Source organism: Bicyclus anynana, chromosome 14 (assembly GCF_947172395.1).
Source record: "Bicyclus anynana chromosome 14, ilBicAnyn1.1, whole genome shotgun sequence".
Lineage (NCBI taxonomy): Eukaryota > Metazoa > Arthropoda > Insecta > Lepidoptera > Nymphalidae > Bicyclus > Bicyclus anynana.
Genome location: NC_069096.1, coordinates 15,394,677 through 15,422,161, shown reverse-complemented (window position 1 = coordinate 15,422,161; position 27,485 = coordinate 15,394,677). Strand labels below are relative to the sequence as shown.

The 27,485-nt window shown below is 35.6% G+C and overlaps 1 protein-coding gene across 1 annotated transcript in view; it reads left to right on the top strand.

Moving 5' to 3' along the window:
* The window catches only part of LOC112045052 (calmodulin-binding transcription activator 2), a 202,428-nt gene that overhangs the window by 117,577 nt on the left and 57,366 nt on the right, over positions 1-27,485 (top strand). The window contains exon 4 of the mRNA XM_052885311.1: positions 18,746-18,881. Within this exon, the coding sequence (XP_052741271.1) occupies positions 18,762-18,881 (120 nt within the window). The 5' untranslated portion in view covers positions 18,746-18,761. The remainder of the gene's footprint in view (positions 1-18,745; positions 18,882-27,485) is intronic.

Genomic DNA, 27,485 nt, shown 5'->3' with positions numbered 1-27,485 from the left:
AAATTCTTTCTGTGTTAGATAGCCCATTTATCGAGGAAGGCTATAAAGTATATATTATTCTTACGGGAACGGGAACCACGCGGGTGAATCTGCACGGCATCAGATAGTATTATATAATAAAGAGGTGTAAGGTTTGTGGTGTTGCAATGGGTAATCTCTGGATTTACTGAACCGATTTTGTAAACTCTTTTACTACTAGAATGCCACGTTATTTGCGAGTGTCATAGGTTATTTATCCCCGTATTTACACGGGAACGGGAACTATGTGGGTTAAACAACAGGGCGTCAGCTAGTTCAATATAATATTACAGTATAACCCCAATCACGGGGTAAGTTGTGACACTCGTCAGATTTTTTCAAAGTCGTTTTTACAAAAAACCGTTATAGGATTGATTAAATATTTATTTAAAATATATAGTTAGATAGTCGGTAAATGAAATAGTACTGATAGATTTCATAAAGACCACATAAGTAAGCTTTCATAGCCAAGAAATGAAAAAGTGTTACATCTACCCCCCACTCCCCTACAAGATTTACGTAAGAATATGCAATATTCAATCCCAAAGGAAATCGAATAGGGGATGAAATATAAAGACAACAAAACTTTCACGAGTTAACTTTTAGTTTTCCAACAAAACACCTCGTCTACGGCAGTATTTTTGCGTATTCTCTCCCCTAATGAAGACCACCTGGTCACCCAACCATTGACTTGTAAACACCGGGGATACAAATTAAACCGTTCGTTATGAACGTTGTCGAAAAATTCGGTTATACTTTATAAAAAAAATTGGTATAGAGCCGAAAATATGGAGATATTTTCGGCCGAAATTCCGCCTCTGCCCCTAACGATCCGTCGCATTAAAATGCATAGCGCGTGAACAGTTTGAAAGTGCAATCAAATCGTTGCACTAATTGATTGCTGGAAGAGATTAAAAGTTCGTACTCGCTGTAACTGGAGAATGGGCTTTGTGTAGTTGATTTTAGATTTTTTTTACTTACTTTCAATTTTTGGTTTCATTTTATAAATATATGATATGATGTAAAATTCAGGTTATGTTTACTATTTATAAATTATTCGGGCTTAATTAATTCTGTCCGCGATATACTTTAGGTATTAAATTTTATTGTTAAACAACAAATTGTTGGTGTTTCCTGCCTACTATTATACGCGGTTGAAACTGCAGGGTTCATATTTCCTTGTTAATAATATATAGCCTATGTTACTCTGTAGCTTTATAATGATGAAAAAAATTTTAATATCGGTCAATTTCGAATCTCTCAAATCTCCAACTGTCTTTAAACTAGTCCACCTCCATTTTCCATGTTTCGTAGCCATGATAACATTATTTTTTTTACTTTTCCTGCCATATTGTATCACGATGGTCTGCAGCAACTGGTACATTTTTCGCTGCATGATGGTTATTTATAGCTCCTTTTTCAGCATGGTTCCCACGGGATTTGGGAAAACTGGATTTCTCGTGGACGAAGTCGCGTCCGCTAGTATTAATGTAAACAAAACACCTTAGCTGAGTTTGTTGTGGGCTATTCTCGAATCAAGGCGCGTTTGGAACCCTCGCTACTTTTATTTTAATTATTTTTATCATGATTTTAATTATTATTATCACCATTATCTCATAAAATAATCTGACGTTTCAAAAGTCCTTGCAAAGTAAGCCTAATTGTGAAACACAATATTTTAGACTCATAGTGAAGCCACGTGGCACAGTGACCCTACTTTCTGCACCCACGGCCGTAGGTTCGATTCCCACAACTGGAAATTATTTGTGAGCTGAGCGATGGGCGTTTTATAAATAAAATCCGCTATCTTAGTACTCATAACACAAGCTATACGCTTACTTTGAGGTTAGCAGTGAATTCGTGTATTGTGTAAGTATATTTATTTATTTATTTTCCAATAGATTTGTAGGATGCAAACTTGGATCTAACCGCCAACGTATTGGCGTTTCCGAATCGTTCTAAATTAACTGATCATTTGCTCCCTTGTAAATGAGTCTTTAATATAAACTTCAGCGTTGAAGTACGTTTCCCGTGTTTAATTATAAATGAGCCTCCTACTTAATTAGCGACCCATATAATATATCGTATTGCGTTCATAATAAAGGCCATTTTGCATTGAGAATTCAAAAGCAGGTGCCTACAGCTTGAATGGAACGCGATTGCTTTGACAAATGACTTTTCTTTGAGTAATGACGCTTTTTAAAGCTTTTTTTTGCATCATTTCTGAAGTTGCGAGTTTTATTTGATGTAGTTTTTCTTGTAAGACATCGATCCTCGGGAATTGCGTGAAAAAGTTTTCTAATAAAAATGCCGTTTCACTTATTTTTTGCTCAGAAATATCGCAGCCCAAGAAAATATACCTAGTGTTTACGAGTATATTTAAATTTATCCACTTTCCTAATTAAGATTCAACAATGAAATAAATATAATCATATCATATTATCATATTATTCACATGCATAATGTAATAATTTTTATAACACATTTGCTCGTAAAGTATCGCTTATTTTACCAATTTCAATATCGTAATGCATCTATTTACGCACATGTGCTGTGATGTAATATAAAACCTTTATCATCAGTCTAAAAACAAGCGGTACTTTTTTAAATCTTGGCAAAGAGTTTTATGTCAGAAAAGTGCTCAACATCTTAGGAATAAAATTAACTTTGTGAGATAAAATGTAATAAAAAAACATTTAATTCTTTTATTTTAATAATTTTGAAAATAAATGTCAACCCTTTATCTGTATCAGAAACACAAAAATATTAATTTACTTTATTAGTAAAACGGGCTGCTTTTGGTGCATTTGCCTAAAAAGAAAATGCAAGCACTTCGCTATATGTGCAAAAATGATAAGCTTATCAAAATGTTATCAAATGGAAAACAGGCAAAGATCATTCATTTTGAGAAAGTGTGTTTCAAAAAAAAAAAACAAAATTACTTTAGCCCCTAGAGGCTAAAATGCTTGTTTAGCCCCGCTGTGGAGTGGTAATATGACAGTGTTTTTGAGCAAGAGTAGTGAAATAATTATATTATTCTTGCATTTCTCTTCTTAGTCGTACACCACCAAAGGTTACACCGGAAACCTGCGCTGCAGGTACAAACACTAGCATTATGCTGAGGCAGCAAAGTTTATGCTGAGACAGGCTGTACTGTATAGCGTATTAGGCTATATAGTGCATACCGGGCGAAACTCACTAGAGAGCTACCGGCCAAGGCCTTTTAACTTTTAATTTTATTTTAATTACCATTTTTAACCGACTTCCAAAAAGGAGGAGGTTCTACGTTCGGCTGTATGTATGTTTTTTTTTTTTTTTTTTTTTTTTTATGTATGTCCAGCGATAATTCCGTCATTTGTGGACCGATTTTGAAAATTCTTTTTTTGTTGTAAAGGGTTTGATTCCAGGGTGGTCCCATTTTTTTCATGTCAGGATTTGATGATGGCATCCTGGAGAAATCGAGGGAAACTTTTGAAAATCGTAGAGACGGCTAGTGCGTTTGTTAGTGTTTCCATAAGGTATTTTAAACCACTACAATTTTATGAAGGTCTGGAGTTGGTCTGATGATGGAGCCGATACACAGACGATGGAACTCGTCAACGATTTACAGCAGGTACTTTTTGTTTGGGCTTAATTTATTTGTATTGATGAGAACTTTCCACCTAGATGGGTTGTGACTGTATTAAGGGTCTGATGATGAAGACGAAGGACAGTGAAGAGAACTCCTCGACAGTTCACAGTAGCTACCTTGTGTTTTGACTTGATAATTTTGTATTGATGAGAACTTTCCACCTGGATAGGTTATGACTGTATTAGAGGTCTGGTGATGAAGATGAAGGAGAGTTAAGGGAATTCCTCGACGGTTCACAGTAGCTACCTTGTGTTTGGACTTGATAAATTTTATATTGATGAGAACTTTCCACCCATATGGATTGTGACTGCATAGGGGGTCTGGTGATGAAGACGGAGGACAGTCAGTTCACACTCAGTAGGTGTGCTAACACTAAAAATTAAAAATTAAAAATTTTAATAAAAAAAATTCAACCGACTTCCAACTCAAAAATTAACCTAAACTAAAAAGCAAAAAATAACATCTTACCTATGTGCTACCTTCTGATCAGTTTGAAGGCGGTGCCAATCCAGTGATGTTTTAATTCAAGCCGTTTAAATTACACAATTTCTGTGGTTCTTTCAGAAACAGCTTTAATTAAAACATGACACTGGATTGGCACCGCCTTCAAACTGATCAGAAGGTAGCACATAGGTAAGATGTTATTTTTTGCTTTTTAGTTTAGGTTAATTTTTGAGTTGGAAGTCGGTTGAATTTTTTTTATTAAAATTTTTTAAGTTTTATCTATTACATGGCTGGGAGTTGTAGTTGGTGTTAGGATAGTCTTCTTATAGGCGAGGAATATGTAGCCTAGGCCCACCATATTGCTGCAATGCGGGTTGGTGGACTTGGGATCATAATGTTTGATTTTCTAACTATTACTCTCAGATAATCAGGGTCAACAGCTAAACGTTCTCTCCGATGCATACCTACTTATACTACGGGTTGAGATTGTATTTAAGGATTTCTTAGACGGCCTCCGTGGCGCAGTGGTATGCGCGGTGGATTTACTTGACGGGATTCCTGGGTTCGATCCCCGGCTGGGCCAATTGAGGTTTTCTTAATTGGTCCAGGTCTGGCTGGTGGGAGGCTTCGGCCGTGGCTAGTTATCACCCTACCGACAAAGACGTACTCCCAAGCGATATAGCGTTCCGGTACGATGTCGTGTAGAAACCGAAAAGGGTGTGGATTTTCATCCTCCTCCTAACAAGTTAGCCCGCTTCCATCTTAGATTGCATCATCACTTACCATCAGGTGAGATTGTAGTCAAGGGCTAACTTGTAGAGAATAAAAAAAAAGTAAACTTCATAGCCCAGGACTTGATCTGAGGACTTCGTCATTTGAAGCCACATGGGCTCTGTACTGGAATTATAAAGATTTTATTATTCTTTAAAGTAGGTAGCAGTTCCTTTTTAGTGGCCAGATAAAAATTACATAGACTTAAGATTTTGTAATATATACAAATATCACGGTCATTTGTGGCTCAACGTAGCAATTACATTAACAAGGTATTCCGACAGCCTCGCGGGTAAGTAATGAGGTATTAGCATGTGCTCACTTATCGTGCCTTGGAACTTTACTTACTTTTATAATAAGAGAGCCATAGAAATCTTAATAACAAGGCAATAGAAATGGCACGTTCCGTGCCGCTCCAAGCTGTTAGAGACTAGTGTGAACCAATGGAAATTTGTCGCTTAAACGTTTTAAAGCGACATCATGTGAGAGATACGTTTCTTGCTATCCAAGCGCAGATTGAGATGTTATCGAACGTAAAGCGCGATATAGATGAAAGTACATTCGGATTTCGTTTTTAAATTGTAGAGATATACATATCACAGTAAACCTACATAGTTTAGATAATGCGATAATGTGACACGCATTACGCATACATCGTGCGTGTAATGAGATTTTGATAAAGAAGATTTTTTTTATGGTCTACAATCCTGCCTGATATATAAGGAGATCTTAGATATGACGTGCTTGCCTCGAAAATGCATATTCCCTCTTGTCTTGAAAGTATTTAAATCGTCGCTGCAACAATTGCAATTTTTAGTCGTCAAAATAACAATATTCTTTAACTTAATATTATTTTATTTTTATAATAACTTGAGGTTATGTTAGTTACTAGTAATTTAAATATTATTGTATTTAGTTAGTGTAAATATTTGTAAAGTCAAACATAAGTTGAGTTAATTAAAAATATGAGACAAAAATATTATAAACGTGAAAGTTTGTATGGATGTTTGTCACTCTTTAACGTCGCTACTACTGAAGTGATTTGGCTGAAATTTGGAATGAAATAGATTTTACTCTGGATTAACACATAAACTTTTCATCATGGAAAATCCATGGTTATCGCGGGATTTGTGAAAAACTTAATTCCACGCGGACGAAGTCGCGGGCGTCCGCTAGTTAGATATAAATCACGATATGACATGAGGTAGATTTCATGAGTTTGTGAGGTTGTAGGGGGTAATTTACTAATCCGATTTCGAAAACTATTTTACCAATAGAAGGCCACCTTATCTGTAAATATCATAGGCCATATTTTATTCCCGTATTCCCACGGAAACAAGAACTACGCAGGTGAAACCACGTGGCATCGGTACCTTACTAGTAAATAAGCGTAGATAGAATTGAATATGTAGCGGTACTAAATATTGTAGTTGTCCGTTAAGCCCAAATCCAGCGTTACAGTTAGCGCCTAGGGCGATCGCTTAATCTTTCCTAATGTGTTGAGGATTCCCCTAATGGATTGCAAAGGTTAGGCGGCCATTGTGATGTGTGAAATGGCCTGTTAATTCCAGACTAATAGCCGGACCTAATTCTGTGGATTAGGGACCCTCTCATAACATTTTATCGTCAATATGAATCTCGATTGTTAGAACTTATTTCTAGCTGTTTTTATTGATATTGAAATTATTTTACTGAATAAGTACGTCTTAGATTACTTGAATTTTATCATTATGTGAAAATGTGGCATGGTCTGTTCTGCATGCCTTTATTAATAGCCTAGTAACCCAATAGGCCACGCTGGCATATAGTGTGCCAACACTTATGTACGCATACGCACTTATGCATTGAGAATTATAAAGGGAGTATCACTGTTATGATGTAAGAAACTGTGGAATAAAAGAAGAGAGACGTGTAATGTGCAATAAGAGAGTTGAATCAGAGTGTTATTAATATATATAAATTATCCAAAAAAAGAAAAACAGACCAATTATATTTTTCGTGACACTAATCATAAAATTAGATTTACATATCTAGGAAAACCTATGAAAATATATTATCAAAAAATATAAAAAAGGGAAACATAATAAATAGCCAAATTCCAGGCAAACGAAGCCTCTAATGTCCACCAGTCGTATATTATGAAAATAATAGTTTAAAAAGCAAATGTGAATATTTCGTGTAGAACTTATTTTTAAGCAACGAACATTTGGTTATATGTAAATTATCCGCCGCGAATCGTGGGGTGTGTCCGACTGCATTATAAAATAGAAGTATGAACAGAATAAAGCAATAAACGTGGCCCCGCTAAACATAAGGCCCGTTTAATATGTACAATCGTGTGCTGAAATCAAGTCCATTAACTAAAAAGCGAAATGCAAATCCGGCACGAACTAATGAGGGAATCGGAACATTAACAAAAACTTTGCCAAGTGGCATGCAAACGATGCGCGATCGCATGATCCGGGCCCAATAAATCGTCGATGCCTAACAATTTCGCATTTCGGGTCACTATTTATCGGTTAAAAACGTTGAAATTACTGCTCGGGCGTTCGATAAACTGCCTACGGAACTTGTAAAATAGCAAATAAATATCTCAATCGGGCCGAAGTAAAATATGCTCGCGGCACACGGAACGGATTCTTGCCGGGTGTTGCGAACCGCGGGTATGGGGGTAGACGGAAAATAGACGTTCGAATATAGAATGAAGCGTCATGCTAATGCCATAACATTTGGGGAAATAGTTCACTAGGGCGGTTTTTTGGCGACGCTTTTTTTATTTATCGGTTGTTTTTGGGGTCTAATTATGTAATTCACCAAAAAACATTTTTGTATGCGTAATTTGTCAGTTGTTTATCCGTCTATTTTCAAAACTTTTTAAGTTTCTTAATCATTACTTTAATATCGATTTTGTCAATTGCCTAACCAAAAGTAACCTAGATTTTAGTATAATAATTTTTAGTTGGAAGATATTTTACCTACCCTTTATAATGTACTTGCGGACGCCCGAGACTTCGTCCACGAGGAATTTTGTTTTTCACAAATCCCTCGGGAACCATGGATTTTCCGGGATAAAAAGTGTTAATCCAGAATAATATCTATTTTCATTTCAAATTTCAAACAAATCACTGCAGTAGTAGCGGCATTACAAACTTTCGCATTTATAATATTAGAAGGTTATTATGTTAAAATTCATGATGATTCTTTTACAATTTAAGCCAACAAAGCATAACAAACAAAAAAAAGAAACAAACTCTGGCATTTATAATATTAGTTAAGATTACCCAGCTCTCAGTTAGAGCTCTAATGTGTCCAAAATTCAAGTTTCCAAGTGGCACTTTAAGAATAAGTTTGAAAATTATCACAAAGTAAAGTTTAATTATCTCGAGATCTCTGCCAGTTACGCTGAAGCTCTACATTAGTTTGATGATGAAAACTTGAAGAAAACCCCTTCAACTATTTTGCTACGTCGTTGGATTCGTTCAACACTTACAGACCTAGTTTTAGTAAACCGTTGTATTTTTAGCCGACTACCAAAGCCAAAAGGAAGAGCAGTGACTTTAGCAGTCTATGTATGTATGTTTGTAAGTTTCACCGTAACGACTATACCACTAAACCGATTTTAATGAATGATATATCAAAAGATTCGTAATAATACTCCGGGTGACATAGGCTATATAAATTTAATCAAAAATGTATACAACGGATTTTTAACCTCCGATTTTAACCTCGAAAAAAATACTGACAACTGACAAACATCACGGGTTTGGTATTGGTATTGGAACAAGAAGTTGGCCCATCTGACGTTAAATAAAAAACCACAGAGGAACACTTTGCTGGATAGCTCATTCTAATAAATCCGGGGAAGTAGTAACTTTACGTTTTGAAGCCGTAAAAGTAAAAACCCAGTGGATATGACCTCTGCCTTTTTATTCGGAGGGCGTAGGTTCGATTCTCTAATAGAACAGAAACTTTCCGCTCTACTAATCTAATCAAACTCGCTTAAAATATTTTGCCACGTTAATCAGAATTGTTCAACACAAACCTAGTTTAATTACGATGGTTGATTATAGATCATTTACCTTTATATTTATCACAAAAAGATAGTTCAATAACACGCATTCTAATAACACCCACTCACCTCAATATCAAATCAAGTCCTGTCCAAAAAGCTGTTTAGTTCGGAAAACCTTGACACTTACCAAATCTATTTAATCAGCCAAGCTTGAAAACTCAGTAAACGTGTTTCATTTCGGCCTGTGATGTTTTGTAAATAGACGAAAAAGCAAGCCAGTATTATTAGATTAGGATATTTTAAGTATCAAGTATTTAAAATTAATTTCAAGGTACATTTTTTTATAAACTTTATCTCTGAATAACGGTCTAAAAGAAATAGAGACCTTTATGCAGCACACACTTCAGCACTGAAATAAAATTAAAATACTATTACTCAGGTATGAAAATAATTATCTAAATAATTAATTATTATTTGAATCGTTAAAATGCTAGAAAGTGGTGCGAGGGTTCCCAATTGGTTCCCAAAGTTGACCATAAGTTTCATATTATTTTTAGGAGCAGTGATAAAATCCAGAAAAATAAAAAAAAAACAAGATACAACAATAATAAGGGCTTCGTTTTTGTACTACGTACGTTCGGAACTCTAAAAACATAAAAGTTTATCAAGAAAACATCTTCAGAGATTTCTCTGATAAACAGTAAAATAAAATTTTACGCTGTAAAGTTCATCTGTGTTTTTACGAGTAGAGAGTAAAAATAATTACAACATAATTAATACCGTAGAAAGTAAATCAGGCAATCGCCTTGTTTTCAAATCGCCAGTGTACCGTTTAACTCGTCTACGCTTATAAAAACATCCTAGAGACGAGTAGTTTTTAGCACGATATTAAAGCAGTAGCTGACACAGAGATACGAAAACTAATTGCGATAATCATGCAATGTGGTTTTTTGGAGTCGGGTACAAAATAAAACAAAAACAAAAAAATTGCAAAAAGATAATTACCCGAAAAATTGCCGTTATGAAAACTTAGATGGAGTTTGAATTCATAGTCTTATTTTCCACCTTATTTTCCTTGGAACGGGTTGAATGTTAGAATTTTTCCGCCTGTCAGCGTTCTTTACGCTAATTGGGTGTTTTCTGTTCCATTGTTCGCGAGATTGGGGGTATAATGGAAATAAATATAACAAGGTTTGCGTTGAGGAAAATTATTTCGTATCTAATGAAACATTGTGTCTTGTATTCTGAAACGGAACTTAATTATACGGACGATGGACATAATATCTTATTGAAATTATAATATGCTCTACTTATATTATCTTATATATATTATTATCATCTTTTATATATTATTATCGAAGCCATGATAGCCCAGTGGATATGACCTCTGCCTCCGATTCCGGAGGGTGTGGATTCGAACCCGGTCCGGGGCATGCACCTCCAACTTTTCAGTTGTATGCATTTTAAGTAATTAAATATCACGTGTTTCAAACGGTGAAGGAAAACATCGTGAGGAAACCTGCATACAAGAGAATTTTCCCAATTCTCTGCGCGTATGAAGCCTGCCACTCATTCTCAGAGGAGACTCGAGCTCAACAGGGAGCCGAATATGGGTTGATGACGATATTATTATCTAAAGAAGTTAAATGAGATAAAACTTAATAAACATTATTCTAATATTTAACAAACAAAATGTATTAGTATTTAAATAAGAATTAATTTGTAAGGAAATATTTTTAAATTCTTAAAGTGAATGATGTATCTATTACATTCTGAATTATCCTGTATTACGAGTATATCTGACATTTGAGCTTTTTGACTTGCCGACTTACTCTCATGTTTAATCCAATCTCATGTTTTATTAACCTGACCCAAAATAACTCTTATATCTTAAACAAACTACACCATTATTTGTTACCTGAGTTCAACAATACTCACAAACAAGTATACAAACAGCAGACAAACAAATAAAATAACAAAAAAAAAATAAAACAAACTTAACTAACAAATACATCTAGCAACCGACTTGGTTAGCAAACCAACGCAATCGGTTAAAACACGTATCCTCTGATGGATTTGAAAACCCTGAACACATAAAAACACTCATTAATACCAACAGCTTTCGTCCGTGCCTGGTGCTTTTTTTTTCACGCGCGATAAAACACCAATGCAATATTTTGGCCGCGATCGCGTTGTCAGAACAAAAACGGCGCGTCAAATTCATGACTGCCCGCCGACTAATAAATCGCGTATTGAACACATAAATCAAGGTGATGTTAGTTGCGACTTTTTTCACCGACAGCGATTGCGACGACAGTGTGAATTTCTCTCGCTTGACACATATTCGCTTTACATAACTGAGTTTGGCGAATAAAACGTAATCGAATAAAGTTTAAATTTTAAATACATTCGCATTGAATATTTAGGTACTGAATGAATTTTTACTGACTAGTAATTCACGTATTGAACTCATAAATCAAGGTGTTGTTAGTTACGACTTTTCCACCGACAGCGATTGCGTTGGCAGTCTTAAGGAGAGACCCAGTCTCCATATAAACTTGGGTCCAAATTATACGAATGGTACTAAAAATTGGCCATAAATTAGGACAGTAAAGGAGGACTCATGAGGCCAATTTTCAAAGAAATCAATAGTCGCTTAATCAATTAAATTATTTGACAATGACATCTCATTCATTGATTGACTTTGACATTGACAACCCGCGTTGGCTAAGGCAACTGACAATTAGTGAAATACACATCAAAGAGGGTACAATATGATCGGTGTGAAAATAATGAAATCAGCTTATTTTCCTTGTTAGCTAATATTATATCAGCTAAGATTCTAATGGAGTAATATAGTAAAATATACAAGATTTTTAGTACATTTTGCATTTTTGTATCGTTCTAAAAAGTGAGCCCAATTTCGGATATATACTCTCACGATAATCATATTCGCGTAACTGAGTTTTAACGAATGTAACGTAATTGCTTAATTAATTTTTCAGTAAATAAAAAACTATATAGTTGAACACACAACAAAGTGATATGCGTGTTACGATTTTTTTCACAGACTTCGATAGCGTGGACAGTGTGCATTTCTTTCACTTGAAACATATTCATTTTCTCGTTATATTACTGAGTTTGAACGAATAAAACGTAATCGAATGTATTGAAATAATTTTAATAATATATCGCTTAAATTGAATGAATAATTTAAAATGATATTATTTGTTTTGTTAGTCATACGTAATACGTAATAACAAATACTTCATTTTCATATTGGCTGAGTTTAAACGAATGCAACCTAATAGGAGTAATAATTATAATATTTACTTATGAGCTATGAATTTTTACTTACTAATAAATAGTTTATTAGGAACACGGTGATGTTAGTTGCGACTTTTTTCACCGACTGATTGTAAATGTGTGCGAGTTTCTCTCGCTTGACACATATTCGCGTTATGACTGAGTTTGCGTACGAATTACGCGTAATTGAATGAAGTAGAAACGCAATCGATTGAAATAATTTCATGAGTTTTCACTGGCTGTTATGTCATTCATTGAACTTATATGTTCAATGAGTATTTTTATTATTGTACATACGTTGTGTTACCAATATGTTACATAAAGAAAATAGATAACTTTATATCCAAGTCAAAATATAATTTATTCAGTCAAAACTTGATCTTCTTAATAATATATAAAAGCTAAACGTCACTAAATCTCGAAAACCGCTTGATGTACACAGATCAAATTTGGCAGGGAGGTAGGTTTATAGTTAGTAGACGTCAGCTAAGAACAAACTTTGCGGCAGGACCGGTTAAGGACGTCTAATCGCAGGCGTCCGCTATTCTAAATTAAAAATAAAAATTGACAGTTAATAAAAACGAAATGCAAAGTAAGCATAGTTCCTTCCCAAGGGATGAACATCTTACTTTTATTAAGATTTTCGATGTACTTATAATTGACAAAATGTATCTATATAAAATCGACCGATATTGTGGAAAAAAGCTGTAAAAAGACTCTTTTAAAGTTAGCGCGCTATCGTATTAAATTCTTTTAAGAGCAGCGCTAAGTTGAAAATTCGTTTGCCGCGAGCAAAGTCAGCTTCAATTAGCTCCTAATAATATTAGCTCGCATTATTATTTCTAACGACGCGGCCGACCGCCCAACCGAATTAGTGTAGATGTACTTGCCAAAAGAGTTGTGTTGGTAGCTGTGAATCTATCTCAAGAACCGGCTTCAGATGTTTGAAGTCCTAGTTAATCCATGTCGTCGTAAAAAAACGAGTATTCCACACGACTGTAGTAAAACTTCTTTGGCTCTTTCTCTCTACGTCCGTTCGATTACAGTTTTCGTAACGCGTTCACGCGCTTTTGCTTTTATAAAATTAATTGATAGGAAAACAATTCCCCTTGACAGCGTAATAATTAAAAGGCGCGGCCTCCGTGGCGTAGAGGTGTGCGCGATGGATTTACAAGACGGAGGTCCTAGATTCTATCCCTAGCTGATTGAAGTTTTCTTAATTGGTCCAGGTCCAGGTCTAGCTGGTGGGAGGCTTCGGCTGTGGCTAGTTACCACCCTACCGGCAATAGTCGTACCACCAAGCGATTTAGCGTTCCGGTACTATGTCGTGTAGAAACTGATAGGGGTGTGGACTTTCATCTTAGAATGCATAATCACTTACCGTCAGGTGAGACTTGTAGTCAAGGGCTAACTTGTAGAGAATAAAAAAGGCATGTTAGGAATCCCATCAATTGGAGGTGAAGCCTCAAGTCTAAGTCAAGGTCTAGATCTACGTAATACGTATGGTATTTCATCGGAAATCATATCAGTCATCCTTCAGATCGAAACAGGGGACTGCTACTTCGAGGCAAGATGGTAGTACTTCTTTAAATAAGCTCCGTCACAAAGCTCAACTACTACTGTGGGTTCATGTAGTAATAGTTTTTTATATTTTTTGGCAGAATGGTACTAAAGATGTAGAAAGCAGGCAAGTAGGTTTATACCGACCGATTTTGCGACGGGGTCGGATTAAGAAAGTCTAAGGACGGACAAAGTCGCGGGCGTCCGCTAGTAAATTATTAAGCAGACTACAACGACCCAAAAATGTAAAGACTAATAATGATGACGGCACATCAAAGCTCTGCTCGTTATAAACTACACAATTTCCTGTGCGATACAGCCTTCAATACATCAGTTTACATATTGGTTCGGTAAACTTGACAAATCAGTATCAAATTCCATAGCTAAATAAGTTTAATACTGTTTAGATATATCCTCTTCCTTCAGTCGTGGTTCTCATATATGAGAGTCGTGACCACCACTACCCATGACTTTCAGTTTTATCACGCCATTGTGTTCCATCTTCCATTGTGATCATTTTATACTGATGTATAAAAAATACTATAAATTGGATAAAAGCAGGCGTTACTTTGCACGTTGTAGAGTCAACATCTCCTGAGGATGCTCCGGTTTCGGGATGAAACGTACATAAAGAGTATTTTCTCGGACCTGGGTGACGTTGTCGCATGAGTTCTTCAGCTTTCCGCGAATGATAGCAAAATAAATAAATTATTACTACTTATTATACTAAATATTGGATATCAGGTATTTTTAAACTTAGTTTAATTCATATTTTGCTAATTTCGTAGTTATGTAAAGATTATTAGTTTGGTTAAGTAGACCCAAACGATGGATTGATCGAACCATGCTCGGAGCACCTCTGCGTGATCGAATGAAAACTTGGATCAATGAAAAAAACTAAAATTGTTTATTAAGATGTGCTTTTATATATGGTATTAATACTTTATTAAATATTATTGGAATGTTACAAATACATTAAGTGATAAAATAAATATTCGTATTATAATCTTTTATACCAAACACTTTAATGACATATGATAGCTTATGTTTTCTGAAAGCGAATACGTTAGGTCTGATCCGTCAACTCCATATAATATAATTATATTATTTTGAAGTGGCAACCCTAATTACGCTTCGTAATATTTACTGACAAGACTTATATGTATTTTGTGTGAGCGTTACAAAGCAATCAAAAGCCTCTGTCAGTTCTTTACGGAGTATCAAAAATCGGGCTAATATGCCTTCCCCGTATATTTGTATTTGTGTTTACGGGTAGGTATATGCCGCGCTGTTCCAGAGGCCTGTTTAGTTTGCTCTTTTCAGGTTATTCGGAGGCAATATTTTATTCATAGTGGCACTTTTTAACTGTTAATTTGAATACATACTTTTACGCGCGCGCTGTTAAATTTTAGAGTAGTTTAAACTTAACGAATTACTTTGCCCGTCGGCGAAAATTTTACAATAAAATCATAGATTTTTTTAAAACGATATCTTACTTTTACTGTTCACTATGGTCTCACCAAATGCTATAACGAGATGGAATTAAATCATAGACTTTTTTTAGACAAGGCACTCCCTACCTCGCAAATCTAATCATCTATTATAAAGCATAAGTTTGTTTACTTGAACGCGCTAATCTCAGGAACTACTAATCCGATTTGCAGTATTCTTTTAGTGTTAGATAGCCCATTTATCTAGGAAGGCTATATAATATCCCTGTTTTCCACGTGGGTGAAACCGCGCGGCGTCAGGTAGTATAACATAAAAATATTATTAATATTTTTTTTATATTAATAATAGATAGTAAACATAATTGCGATTTTCCGGCAAGATATAATCTACCATTGGCCATCCATAACAATTTTCCCGCTGTGATTTATCGATCGGCCATTATTACGACGTGATCAGATAAACAAATCATCGGCCGATATATTGCTGATATCTTTTCGATCATATTTTCAACAATTTTATTAGGAAACCTTTATTTGATCTAAAACTTTCTAACATTTTTCGTATGTAATTACTGACGGGTTGATATGTAGAACATGTATCTTAACTTAGTTACCTATTTATGAGGATAGTTGACTCATATCAAATTTAATATAAAACAATAATAATTTCATGTAAGGGTACGAAATATATCGATATAAATGAACGTTTCTTATAAAACTTAATTTAAAAATCATGTATTTTTCAAATTTCCCAAACGTCAAAATCGCTGTCGTCCATTTTGTGACGTCACAATGTTACTTGATATACTAAACGCCAAACTAATTGTTAATTAATATTTTTGTGAAATGATTCTTTTGTAAGGGATTTTTTATAGTGATGTCATGAAACAGTTGAAATATAGACCATCATGGCCGACAGGCGTTTTGGCTCGTCTTGTCAAAAACATATTTAACCTGTAAGTACCGATGTGTGGTCTGACACCTTGACTGTTCAAAAAGTCTAGTTAATAAGTTAGCGATGACCAGTCCTCTTCAGCTTCACTCTACCCCTCGAGCTGACGCCCAGAAGCGTTTGTGGAGAGTGGGTTTATATCTGCGCGTGCGATTTCCGTGAGTTATAATTTTTACAAAATCGCAAGTGGTACTCACGTAACGTGATTTTCGACGCGTTTTCAGGTTATAACGTTTTTATTTTTTTTATTTTCATACAGTTATATTAATGGATAAGCTAGGTACTCGTACGAAACACAAATAAAAGTGGTTCCTCAAATGGGAAAAACAAAGCTAAAAATGCCTCAAAATTAAGACCGTGGTCAAATTTCAACGGAATGGCTTAATGAGAGCTCAGGGTCCAACTATGTGGATATCGACCCATTGAAAACAACCATAATTTAGCATCAGAACAGGTATGGTTCGAAAAGGAAGAAATGGAGCAAGAAATAGAATCCCATGAGATCAAACTAATTTATAATGTTGATAGTTTCTACAATTCGGTGCCTCGTGATTTCCATTTTTCTTGTGGTTTACTGTTTTTTAAATTTATTGACTGATTTGGCTTAAAATTGATGGAGAGGTAGCTTAGAAAATCTATGGTTATCAAAGGATATCTAGGGTTAGGGATAGGGGTAGAGTAGGGTATTGTAGGGTAAGATAGGGGGTAGGGCTACATGCGGACGAAGTTGTGGTCGACCGCTGGTATTGAATAAAGAAGAAAGCACAATTATCTGTTCTCTAGGTCAACAATAATATCTCAGCTCGCCCACAAAACCCGATGATTGAATATTTTAATACTGGCACGGTTACAGGGTTATTTGATTAAAACGCCCGAGTTCGTAGTTCAACGTTTTTCTGTTGCCAAATCCATTCCACCGTAATCCATTCATCCATCTGCTTGATCTGATCCGGAGATGAGGGATGCGCTCGTTCTATCAGTTAGTGGATTGTTACAAATGGCGGCATACGAACTTGGCTTTTTTAATACCGCCAAGTTTTAGTCGATAGTAAGTTTTCGGAAAAGAATCTAAGCGATTATTTCTCATTTATTTTTTTGTTCTTCTATTTAATGACAACAATGTTTACAAAATACAAAATATAATTCATAACACTATACTACTATCGTGGTAAACAAAAAAAATTAAACTTTGGCTGAGTTTGTTGTGGGCTCTTCTCGGACCAAGGCAACCCTCTGGAACCCAACCTCAACCCTTTGGAACCCTCGTTACTTTAATTTTAAATTTTCGACTATTATTACCAACATTAGATTAAATTATGACATTATCCTGACATTTCAAAATTGCTTGTAAACTAAGCCTAATTAATATAAATGAATTTTGAACTTTATAAAAAAAAACAGTCCTCTCGTTGTGTTGCATTTGACTGCCCGAGTAACCGGTGGTCAGCAGGCCTATTCACTAACTTTGACGCATGTTACTTGACATATATACGAAATTGAGATTCTATGTAACAAACGTCTACTACCTGCTCACAACTCTTCGTGGACATTATTCAGTGGGTAGATGACATTTATCAGTTGATTTGATATTTATTTTTATAGGTTGTTAATAAATACTAAATTAGTTGGACTCCAGAGTGAGGAACATTCGCACAATACGCGCCGTCTTATTTTTTAAATTACTGCCTTCTGTATCCGTATCTTGATCCTACAGTCAAGCGAAAGCTTCTCAAGGTATTGGTCGCAGCTTTTCGCTTTGAACGAATGACAGAAACAACTCAAAAAATTGACTCAAATACACTACTCAATTATTTAGTTTAACCTCCCTAAAGTTATTCCAACTCCACTTCCTTGATTATCTTTTACATAATCTATACTAATATTATAAAGCTGAAGAGTTTGTTTGTTTGTTTGTTTGTTTGTTTGATTGAACGCGCTAATCTCGGGAATTACTGGTCCGATTGGAAAAATTCTTTCAGTGTTAGATAGCCCATTTATCAAGGAAGGCTATAGGCTATAAATTATCCCCGTATTCCTACGGAAACGAGAACCACGCTGGTGAAACCGCGTGGCGTCAGCTAGTGTCATAATATGTAAAAGATAATGTATAGTAGATAAAAAAAATAGCATAGTATTAAAGAAGGAATTACCGACTGCGTCAGAGAATATATATATTAAAATAATAATTATGCATTGTCTAGTTTTTAATATCAGACAATGCATAATTACTTTGATCTCCTTAAAATTCTTGTTTCGGAGTCGACACGATTGTGAGGTTTCATAATTTCAAAATTTTCTTTTGTCTAATGATTCGAACATAATGAATATATTTAAATTCAATCTTTTGAAAAGGAAAGAAAAATTATAACCAAATTTTTATTTAAATTGAAACGGAGTTCGAGGTTTGTTATAAATACTAGCTGACGCCGCGCGGTTTCACCCGCGTGGTTCCCGTTCCCGTAGGAATATGGGGATCTAACACTGAAAGAATTTTTAAAATCAGACCAGTAGTTCCTGAGATTAGAGCGTTCAATCAAACAAACAAACAAACTCTTCAGCTTTATAATATTAGTATAGATTTGTATTTTTTATTGTTGCAGACCGAAAAGTGGGTCGATGCTTCTGTACAGCCGCAAGAAGGTTCGCTACCGACGCGACGGGTACTGTTGGAAGAAGCGGAAGGACGGGAAGACCACGCGCGAAGACCATATGAAGCTGAAGGTGCAGGGGACTGAGGTTTGTACTGACACTTCATTGCGTTCCGATTCTGACAGGGGACTGACGGATGTCCTAATGCTTCATTGTATTCCGATTCTAACAGGGGCTGACATTTGTACTGATACTTCGTTGCGTTCCGATTCTAAAGGCCTGAAGTTTGTGCTAATATGCGGTAATCACGGTAATTATGTGCGGTTCCTAACAGTGGAAAGACGTCTTACACTTTATTACATTTAACTTATCTCCTATTATACTCCTTTTTAACTATCCTAGGTTGTAACTATAACCTTAGAATAAAATATTGGTCCCTGGTGGAGCGAGATGAATAGAGTTGTTACTATTATAAATAAAATAAAATAAAATAAGCCTTTATTGCTGTTTTTATCATTACATACAAGTAGTTACTTGCTAACAAAGTTAATAAAATGTAGGGTTAACAACTAGCTAAAATAGTAATTTTCTATCCGATTGATCTCCCTTTCAAACAGCTTGTCTTGTACAGACAAAGGCCTCCTCTAATATTTTAGTTACTATTATAATTTCTTATAAATCAAAGAGTGTTATTATTGATTGTGTCGGGTTTATTTGGACGTAGCTCATTAAATACTTGGTTTTATTTTATTAATAGGTACATAAGACATTTATTTTTAAACCTCCTACTTGAAAACCGTGTGTTGCGTATCTCTGTGTGGCATAGTCAAACTGTTTTGAAGGCGCAATATTTGTTGTAGGGGGAAAAATAGATAATTAACATCCATTTTTATAGTATGATAATTTAGTATAACATAAGGGTGGTCTGAAACGATTTCGTGTTAGCTCGTGCCTACGCTAGGTGGCGCGGAATGTTTCCGTAGAGAAGGGGAGCTATCGGGTGGGAGCTACTGGTGATATTAGGTGCTCGCCGTACGGTCCGCTTCAGTGATCTCGTCGCCTTCGACCCATCCACAGCTCTTGTTGTATTAGTCTTGGATTACTTGGGACAGACGGGGAGAATAACGAAGCCTCTGGGACTGCTCAAGGCTATTCCGTGCCATTCTAGGGTCTTATTTTGGTTAGATTTTGATTTGTTAAATTAAGTTGTCGTCACAAAAGTTGTGAATTTACCAATGCTGTGCCAAACCTTTGCATGGTTTTCTTGTTTCTTTAATCTACTTGAGAGTCTGCTAATAGACTATCTACACATAGTAAACATGAAACTACTCTTGATTTGGTGATTTTAATATAGAAAACTTGGCCACATCACCCAAAAGTTATTAACAGTATAAGTGACACCCATCCAAAATAATGAATTCAATAACATTGTACCAAAATAAAATGTATCCGGACCGCGTACCGGTCCAATTAGCGGTGGGTACCCGTACCTAGTTAATTGGTACAGATTCATTTGCTTATTCATCAAACCATTTCGCGGGGGCACCGGTCAATAGCAATTTGTTTTCTGAAGGGGGTGCTTAATTAAATTTTTTTTCATCATACCTTCCCCTACTAATCTATGCATAGGACGTTGTAAAACATTTTTTGTTTATATGTAAATCACGCTTCGTTATTATTTTCACATCGGTACTAATTTTAACCTAAATGTTTATTGAGAAAGATGCTAAGTGTCTGACTTATCTAAAGGCCTTTACTTAATGATTTAGAAAGGAAGGAGGATTTTCGGGACTACGAATTTCAGTTCAGGGGGTGATAAAATAAACATTATGACGTTTGGTCTTGCAAAACCTTATCTACATAATATTATACAAAGTTATGGTTTGTGTGGTTGTAGAGGGTAATCTCCGGATCTACATAAACGATTTTGAAAAATCTTGTACCAATTATACCCATATTGCCACGGGGACAGGAACTACGCAGATGTAACCACGGGGTCGTCTAGCGTTGTTTACTTATATATTATGTATAGAAAGAAGCATGTGAGAATAAAAACAGCAACCTATTGAATTTCTTTCTTTTTGGATTCGATTGTTGCTTAGATAATTATTTAATTAATCACTATGTCAAATATTTCACAATAATAATATTAAATACCCATCAGGAATGGGATAGATTGAACTCGGTTAATGTCATTTGGCAATGACAGACTCGGTGACGTCAGCAAGTGTTGTGGACTCGAATATTCAATAATGAGGCGATATTTCGTCGCTGCAGTGTTGATTGAGTTGTGTTCCTGACTGTTTTGTCATGCAAACTGTTTATGAAACTGAAAACTTAATATTTACTAATATTATAAAGAAGTAAGTTTGTGTTGTATGGGGTAACTGAACGGATTTGGAAATTTCTTTTACCAGGCCACTTTATTTATGAGGGTCATGGGTTATATTTTGTCGCCGCATTCTCACGGGAACGAAAACTGCGCGGTTGAAACCGCGGGGCGTCGGCTTGTATTTTACAAAGAAAATGAACATCAACCTTTTCCTTATGAGTAAATGTTAGCCCCCATTCGTTTTTTAACGTCCGTTAAAAAAGCGCTCGTGCGAATGGCTACGTACGTAGCCATATAGACTAAATACTGAATTTACGAAGTCTATACACTTATAACATGATCGTCAACGACAAGGTGTACTCTATTGGAAGAGTGGCTTGAAACTCTCTTCCTAAAGTAGAAAAGATTTAGACCTTAGACCCCCCGTGTAACTTACGTAGCTACATAGACTGACTACTGGACCTATGAGGTCTGTATGCACTTATATAATATGATAGGTACAAATAACGTATAATATAAGTTCCGATAAGACAAAGCAAGAAACAATCCAGAACTCCCATTTAATTTTCATAAAAATCGGCCAAAATAACTAGAATACGTCTTTGAAGTCGGTTCCATTTTTATTTTAAAAAGATTATGTTCGCTTCAGTTTGGACGCTCTAGTGACATATCTCTATTGTAAAATCTTTGATGATAGGTACAAATAACGTATGTTATGAATTCCGACAAGACAAACTATTCAAATAGCACGTAGTTAGCGGATAAGACAAAGCCAGAAACAATACAGAACTCCGAGATAGAACACTAGTACGTAGACAGAGGTAGCGATAACGGTGATATACCTGAACAAGGTCGCGCCACAACTCTGCCTTCCTTTAATTGGCACACTTCCAAACTAAGAACAAGAACACAGAACAAAACAATGTTCTGCTCTCTGATACCGAAAAACAAAAGCACCATGAATTAGGAAATTTAAAACGCCTCGGCGTAAGTGTAATGAATTTTATGTACGAACTTAACGGTTTATATTGGATTTTAAATGTCCGAATTGTTCTATATATTCTTTTTTTTTAATCGTAGGAATTTTTGCAGTGTGTTTAAATTCTAGTGTTTTGGAGTTCAAGAATAATTTGATTTTACAAACATTGCAATTTTACTGTAGGTACGAGTACTTAGAGATATTTTTTTTTCATTAATATATTGATAATAATCAATAAATAATCGGCAATGTGTCACATTTATTTTAAATTACAATATATTCATGTATATTTCGTATAAACGAAATAATAAAACTTAACGAAAAAGTAATTGTATCATGTTATGCTTAGATTTTATTATTTAATCTATTATTATTTTACCTAATATTTAGGAACGATGTAATTTATTTTAGTAATTGATGATAAAGCGTATTGCTCCTTTAATCTTAGAAAGAACCATCAAGTAACATATTGAAAAGCAACATGACATAGTACTCGTAACATGTGCTGCCCTCCAACTTCCAATCTTCCAAAACTACATCTCCAGAAGAACTTCAACACAGATATTTTCTATTGAATATGATGCAGTAAGTAATTGTAAGCTAACTGAAAATTATAGCTAAGGGTGGTTTATATGATCATTTTTGGTCCTCCCTTCATATGAAAGGTTATATATTATGTCACCGATATTGAAAATACCTACCGTTTGATAATCTATCCCGATTGTGAACTGTCGAAACATTGTGAACCGCAACATACTGCATATAATTTAACGTATATATAATCCGGTACGTGTATATAATACTGAATATAATTAGGTAGATTGTAAGAAATTTCGTTTTCTACGTTCACAAATAAAATACCTAACCAAACCTAACCTAACCATTGATTTCTGAACCACTCAAATTCCGTTTCTTGAGAGTATGTAAGAAGTTCACAATGTATCGACAGTTTACAATCTTGGGAGATAGATTACAAAGTAACGGTATTTATAATTTTATGGTATTATATACATCGTATTTTAAAGTTAAATCACTTAATAGTACGTCTTTTTTGTCCTCAACTTGTCACGAAAGCCTATCGTAAGCTGAATGAATGAGAGGAGTGATAAGCCCGAACAAGATTGCGGCACCAAATCTTTCCCACCTTTCCCTAATTGGCACCAATCCAACTACAAGTAAGTACAGCAAACCCTGGCGTCGTAAATTAGACCGTTTAACAGTTTATACTGGATTTTCAGAACACCCACGCCGTGCTTCTAAGTGTTATGAATTGTGGTATTGTGTACAAAAGGTTTTAGCGCACGTATTTTTCTGTTATTCTTAATTGTTGCACTATTCAGGCCCCGTTTTTATACCTAAAGCGAGTTGCGCGGTGTGGGACAATTTACGTTTACACTAAAGTTTTGTTTTCCGGTTCCTAAATAAAATTTAATGGCGCAATTTCTGGCATATATTTTTAAAGTGCACCTTTTTTCAGTGTTTCTTCTTTGTTTGTTTGTTGAGGTGAATCAAGGGTCGGGTTTATTTCGGATTTGGGTGTGTTAAAAATATCTGGGAGCAATTTTAATGATATTTTAGTGGAATGGAATGTTGAGTTAACCAGTTTTGTACCGATAGTCATTTTAGTTAATGGTCTTACAGTAAAAGCTTAGACTTACATCTTGATTCAGAAAGAAAAGAAAGAGAAAGCTTTTTCTTGACTGTTGGACTAGGAAGTTAGAGTCGAATAGAAGTTGAGTGAAAAGAGTAGGAGTCAAATACAGAAGGCAGCAGTCTTTGAGACGGCTTGTATTGTGATGAGGTTCCTCACTCTGGAGCCCTGATCACCGGTTACTTCGGTACTCAAAAACACCAGAGAGCTAGATTGTTTTTTTGAAATAGTCTTTTGTAGTAAAATTGTTAAACAATTAAATAATATGAAAGAATGAGAGAAAATATAATTTGAAACATAAGCTTTTTATCTAACTATATATTGACGTGGATTTTTCCAATTCTTTATATTATTTTCTTTGATCAAGATTCAAAATGCAGTTACAAACTTAAAGTAATTTGTATTGAAAATCACAAACAGCTTACATGTTCTGAGAAATATTACCGCGCATGTTAGCGTTATTTAACAATAGTTGGAATTTATTTCAGCTTTTTCATATTATGCAATTTTAAATCCGCCTTACGAGTACATTTGTTGAAGAGTTAAGTTCTCGGAAAAATATTGTGTGCAATTTGCTTGCTTGAGTATTTTGAAGTTTTGATTGACGATAGATATTCTGGCTTTGGCTACATCTACACTAATACTTTATAGAGGCAAGATGTTTCGATATTTATTTTAGATAATACACTCTGAAACTACTGGTGTGATTATAAGAAATTTTTCACCAATAGACATAGAATACATTTTAACGGTTTACTCCCAAGGGAACGGGAACTACTGGGGTGAAACATAAGCTCACTGGTTATATACTCGTATAAGATTTAACTCCAGCTTTCAGTTTCATTAACAGTTTTCGTGACGAAGCAAGTTAGTCAACAATTCGCTGGATCCAGGCGGCTCAAGATCGTAATATTTGTAAGTCCATATAAAAGGCCTATGTCCTGCAATCCGCATTGGGCCATGGTGGACTAATTGGCCTAAACCCTCTCATTGTGAGAGGTGACTCGAACTCAGCAGTGAGCCGAATTTGGGTTGATAATGATGATGATGATGATGTAATTAGTTTAAGCCCTGTCCACGTCCTAACCCCGTTCCGTATGCAGAGCCTTTAGCCTCCTAGCCAAACATAACTTGAAAATTTTGAAGTTGATATTTTTGAAATTAATTACTACATTTCTGAACGTATAAATCCCACTTATTAGTTTATCCCACCGTTAATAACTTAAACACACTGCGTATGTTAATTGACCCAGAAAAACGCAATTCTAATGGCAGGCGTCCACAGATCCGCATCGTGCGTATCGGACGCAGTTCTATAAATTTTTATACAAATAATACTAAAATTCCTTTGCGAAACGTCCGATGCATACGAGGCGGATCAGTGGACGCCTGCCATTATTGAAAAAAATCCCAACGCAATTTACCGTTTTGGCATAAAAATAAACTCGAGATGCATTGTCCGAATAAAAAATTCCTCCCAATAATTTTATTGGATTAAAAATTCACCTATAGCTATATATCCGCGCCAGTCTGTGGCAGCCATAATAAATGTTATGGGGAAAAATGACCGTCTGGTGTTGAACGGTTTTTGAAGTTTCACCACTAGTAAATCTTTCACCATAAAATGCACTTATATGAAGAAAACGTGCAATTTTTTAATGAAGTTTGATTTATCAGCGGTGAAAGCTTTTTGTGTTTGAATGTTATATAGGTTAACTGTTAACAATTATTTCAAGTGGAAAATTGGTTGAACATTTTTACTAACTGATTACCAACAAGTTCATTTTTCGTGAGTAGCTGGTGGTGGATGTCTTCGGCCGTGGCTAGTAACCACCCTACTGCCAAAAACGTACCGCCAAGCGACTTAGCGTTCCAGTACAATGTCGTGTAAAAACCGAAAGGGGTAAATTTTCATCCTTCTCCTATGACGGCCTCCGTGGCGCAGTGGTATGCGCGGTGGATTTACAAGACGGAGGTCCTGGGTTCGATCCCCGGCTGGGCAGATTGAGATTTTCTTAATTTGTCCAGGTCTGGCTGGTGGGAGGCTTCGGCCGTGGCTAGTTACCACCCTACCGGCAAAGACGTACCGCCAAGCGATTTAGCGTACCGGTACGATGCCGTGTAGAAACCGAAAGGGGTGTGGATTTTCATCCTCCTAACAAGTTAACCCGCTTCCATCTTAGACTGCATCATCACTTACAATCAGATGAGATTGTAGTACAAGGGCTAACTTGTGGAGAATAAAAAAAAGGCTGCATCTCGATGAGACGATCAACTTTTTTATTTACGAAAATACTTGATTTTGGTAGCTAACTGAGTTACCAGGAAATGAAAATTTCTAAGCGTCGGAACGACATAATGTACCACGCAATTTGTAGAACATTGTGGTTGTTATATTGTATAACTATTACATAAGCAACAGTAAAAAATAAACAGCTGGCTGGTAGTTGGAAAACGTTCTACGGACCCCTGACTGTTATCTGTTGTCTGTGATTAAATTTTTTTCAACTTGTTTGCTACGTCAAATCTCAATAGAACGATTTCCTAACTTGATAAAGAATATGAGATTTTTTTGCGATTTTACTACGTCCGTTTGTAGATTATTTTCCTTTAAGTACTTATACTAAAACAAATTGGTTGTTGCAAAAATTTCTAAACGAACGAACATACATACCCTTTGAACATACGGCAATCAAAGACACTGGACATTTTTAAAAATGCCGTATAGACTCACTATCTGGTGCAGTAAAGACGAGCTGTATCTATTATTTCTCTTCAATATAATGTATTTATTAGTATATTTTGATATGTATTTTATTAATTATTGTAGGTATTTGTGTAATATTGTTTATGTATTAGGATGTAAATTATTTGTATGTATGTGTATTACTAATACTAGGGTTATTTTTGTTTTACGCCACCTGCTGATGTTCAAAAGTTTCCCTAAACCGAAGGTTGCCTGGAAGAAATCGCTACTTGGCGATAAGGCCGCTTTTCTGTATGCTGATCTCTTCCTAATTTGTTTTTGTTTCACTTGTATTTGTCTTTGTGGTGTGCAAATAAAGTATATCTATCTATCTATCTATACTCAAAATTGACTACCATAAATTAAATAGGTTTTGCGATGTAAACGCTTAGCTATACATCGTCAGTATTGATGACAACAGCTTTCAAATGAATGGGATGTCTTCTAAAACAATTGTATGGATCGGTCAAGTATATCTGAGCATTTATTTCCAGTGCAATAGCTGTTAACTCTGGCTTAGAGCCAGCTTACCTCGCTGTCGTCACTAACTTGCGCTGTATTGGCGTTTAGTGGTACCGCGGCCTTTGCTATTCTAACTTTATTTATGGGATCGCTTTATCATTATCAGCCTATAACAGTACACCATAGGTTTAGGTCTCCCTCATCGTCATTATTAACAACCCATATTCGACTCACTCTTGAGCACGAGTCTTCTCTCAGAGTGAGAAAGGTTAGGCTAATAGACACACTGGCGAAATACGGATTGGCAGACTTTAGAACTTTCTCGAGGAAACTCGGACGACACAGAAAATTCTTAGGTATGCAGGTGACCTCACGGTGTTTTTCCTTCACCGTTTGAGACATTTGATATTTAATTTCTTAAAATGCACCTAACTGAAAAGTTGGAGGTGCATGCCCTGGACTGGATTCGAACCTACGCCCTCGGAATCGAAGGCACAATATCCACTGGGATATCACCGCTCCCTCCCCCCTTGTCCAGGGGAGGTTCTGATCTCCATGATCAGGATCTCGTGATCCGAATG